General features: G+C 35.7%; 1 protein-coding gene across 2 annotated transcripts; it reads right to left on the bottom strand.

Moving 5' to 3' along the window:
* Positions 1-270: 270 nt before the first annotated feature.
* LOC112456999 (odorant receptor 13a-like) lies at positions 271-2,012 on the bottom strand. Of its 2 annotated transcripts, none has more exons than XM_025019841.1 (3): positions 1,854-2,012; positions 1,254-1,365; positions 271-992 (listed from the first exon to the last, which is right to left on the bottom strand). In XM_025019841.1, exons 1-3 carry the CDS (start codon positions 1,983-1,985, stop codon positions 913-915), a joined length of 324 nt encoding a protein of 107 aa, XP_024875609.1. In that variant the 5' UTR covers positions 1,986-2,012; the 3' UTR covers positions 271-912. The 2 variants fall into 2 exon arrangements, with proteins under 2 accessions (XP_024875609.1, XP_024875610.1); XM_025019842.1 differs by lacking the exon at positions 1,854-2,012 and adding an exon at positions 1,121-1,253 and having other exon boundaries at positions 1,315-1,446.
* Positions 2,013-3,154: the final 1,142 nt, after the last annotated feature.

The raw sequence follows: 3,154 nt of genomic DNA, 5'->3' as shown, positions 1-3,154 counted from the left end.
TTTTTTTTAATCATTATTTAACATCGTAATTAACGTAAAATAAATATTAAATTAATGTTTAATAAATGTTAAATAAATGTTTCTTCAAATCATTACTGCAAAGGAATAATTAACGTTACGTAAATATTAAATAAACGTTACATAAACATTAAAAAACTATTTTCTCTAAATTATTAGTTCAAACAAATAATTAATGTAAAATAAATATTTAATAAATGTTAAAAAATATTTTTTTTACAATAAATTGTACAATGTATAAATTAATGAAAAATAAATATTAAAAGAACATTAAAAAAATATAATCTGCTACTTGGGTGTGCTCCCAGTGTGCCCCCTACTTACTGTCGACGTAGTTCTACGTCAATAAATTGTTTATACAATTTATTGAAAGATTGTATAATTTTGTGATAATTGAAATAATCCAATCATTTCAATACGTAATTACTTTCCTCTCTCAGGTATTAATCGGTCCGCACGTTGAAATCAATAACGCACTGCGTATGTATTCCTGTATATTTTTGAATTGAAATTTTTAAATGCCAATTATCTCTATTTTACAATACAATTTTCCATTCTGAGCTCTAAGCTCTTAATTATTCTTTATTTTATCAACATTTACGTAAGAATTATGAAGAAAACTGCGGTAAAAGCGATAATTATATCTGACAAATATATTACGTATTAGTACATTTCCATAATGGTGCGTGTCCACTTGCGAGTAAGAACTCTCGAGAGCAAAAAGAGAGAAAGAGAGAGAGACTCTTGAGAGTATCTCTCTCTCTCTCTTTCTTTTTGCTCTCGAGAGTTCTTACTCGCAGGTGGAGACGCACCATAACTGCAGTATAGGCATCAAATAAGTAGGTATTTGATTAACGAAGCACAGTTTTATTTATTAATTTTATAAGACATTAGTTATTTCAATGCAAAGCGGATGCAAATACTTATCGGAAAGATGCCAACACTGTAAAATAGGACATTGACGTCTGCACTATCTGAAAAAATAAGAGATATTATAAAACTTACAATACTTAATTAAATATAGCATTATATATACATATATAAATAAGATATTAATTAATTAATTAATTAATTGATTAAATTTTTGTTTTATTATTTGTACCGTACAAAAGTTCTCCAGCGACATTACGAATAGTTTTCCAGCCATTATCTTGCACGGTATACGGCTTCTTATCAAGATCAGTACAATGTCCTTCTGTATCTGGACAGGCATATTATACCAGAAACATGAATACCTGCAAATCTTGCGCTTTTAATATCCGATGCATCGGCAACAATTGCGCTCCGATCACTCACGTTGATCCGTGAACGTTCGAGCTTTGGTCCAGTAGATATTGCGCCATTAAGCTAAGAAAAAACAAGTGAGTCAGTTGGCCACATATGAACATAACGCACGTCGCCATCACGTCCCATTGGAATAGCCTGCTCACTAACTAAAAAAGAAAAGAAAGAAAAGTGAGGTATTCGATCGCCGTAATTTCCATCTTCATTCAGACTTACTTGAACTGCAGTGATACTTATGATGAATAGGTTTAAGCCTAATAAGACGAGGAAACACCATGTATAAATGCAGTGCAATAGTTGCACACAACTGATTAACAAAGAGATTGTTTAAGATATATTTAAGAAATCTAAAGTAACGTCGTATCAAAAATATATTTTATACAGTATTATATTTTAATTCCATCGAGATTATGATTATATACAGTGTTTCTTATTAAATGTGTTTTACTTCAGCTCGAATCTTTAATCAATCTTTTTCTCTCTACGAAAAGGAGATACGTTTAGCAAGGAACGTACCGTCCTGTATATGAATATATATATATATATTTTACCAACTGTATTGCTCTTTGATGATTAATGACGCATTCTCTCACGACAGCAGCTTGCTCTTTTAATCTTAATTGTCGATCTTCATATTTTACGTAGCATTCAACATTATAATTATGATTCTCGAGAGATTGCATGGTGTGCTTTTTTATCGAATCGACAACGTGCTCCAATTTGTGTCTGCAGGTCAAACGATGGTAATTGTTTAGATGAGGGAGATCACCTTGGATGATCTTGATATTTTAGTATGTTGTCAAGGTCACTCTCCTGAGTGACTTTCATAAGGTTTCAGCCCGCGCTCGTTATTCGTTAAAAAGTTATTAACAAAAAAAGTTTGGAGAATAGAGAGTATGTACTTTTAAAGCGGGTCAACTAACCTATGTAGATTAGTGACGCGCTTTAAAAGTATTTAAATGTTTAAAGCGCGTCAAGTAATCTATATGTAGGTTATATAGTGACGCGCTTTGGGAGTTCGCTTTGAACGGCCACGAGAGACGGACGTGTGTGCCCTCTGCTCGCGTAGTTCTTTTGCACGCTCGCGCGTAGTACTTGCTGGTGTCCTGAGCGGAAGAGGAGTGCCTGGGGGGTGTTGCGGGGAGAGAACTTTTCTCGGGAGGGCCCTTATTATTAATACTTATTGCTCCCCCCCTCGGAGGGGGAGGGCTACTAATTAATTTAGATCTAGATCATGGGATCGTCGGATCCTGCTGACACGCAATGTGCACGTGATAACCTCCGTGCCGCAGACAAGGAGTCGAAAAACAGCGCTAAAAGACTGCGCACAAGTGCGCCTGAGATGGATTTGGATAGAATCTCCTAAGAGTTTAGGAAATCGGAGGCATTGGATGCGGAACGGACTACAGCCAAGAACCGAAGAGACCTTGCAAAACAGCAGAGGGACGAGGAGATACACAAACGGCGTCATTTAGGAACCGAAATTGACACGGAAATATTAACGCTGGACGAAGAGATGGACGTGGAGGATAACGCCTCGGGCAGTAATGAAAAGGAAGGTCGCGAACTTTTTGTAAACAAAGCGATCTCGAACTTAAGTAGCGATATTACTGACTATAACTCACCGACTCTCGATGATCACGTGAGCTCAGAGAAAGTGCCTCGTGACAATACAATGAACAGCGACATGCTGACCCAAGACAAGGAGTCTTATAATATTATAGACTCTACTTTAAGAAAAAACTTGCCTGGCAACAATGATGACAATGTACGATATGTAAGATTCGGAGATGATCACAAGGGTAATGCTAGAATTATATTACGTCTTCCTCCCGAACAAACCACTACTACT

The sequence above is a fragment of the Temnothorax curvispinosus genome, unplaced genomic scaffold (genome assembly GCF_003070985.1).
Source record: "Temnothorax curvispinosus isolate PA1 unplaced genomic scaffold, ASM307098v1 QBEX01007398.1, whole genome shotgun sequence".
Taxonomy (NCBI): Eukaryota; Metazoa; Arthropoda; class Insecta; order Hymenoptera; family Formicidae; genus Temnothorax; species Temnothorax curvispinosus.
Note: the sequence above shows the minus strand (reverse complement) of the source record. Positions and strands in the feature narration are given on the sequence as shown.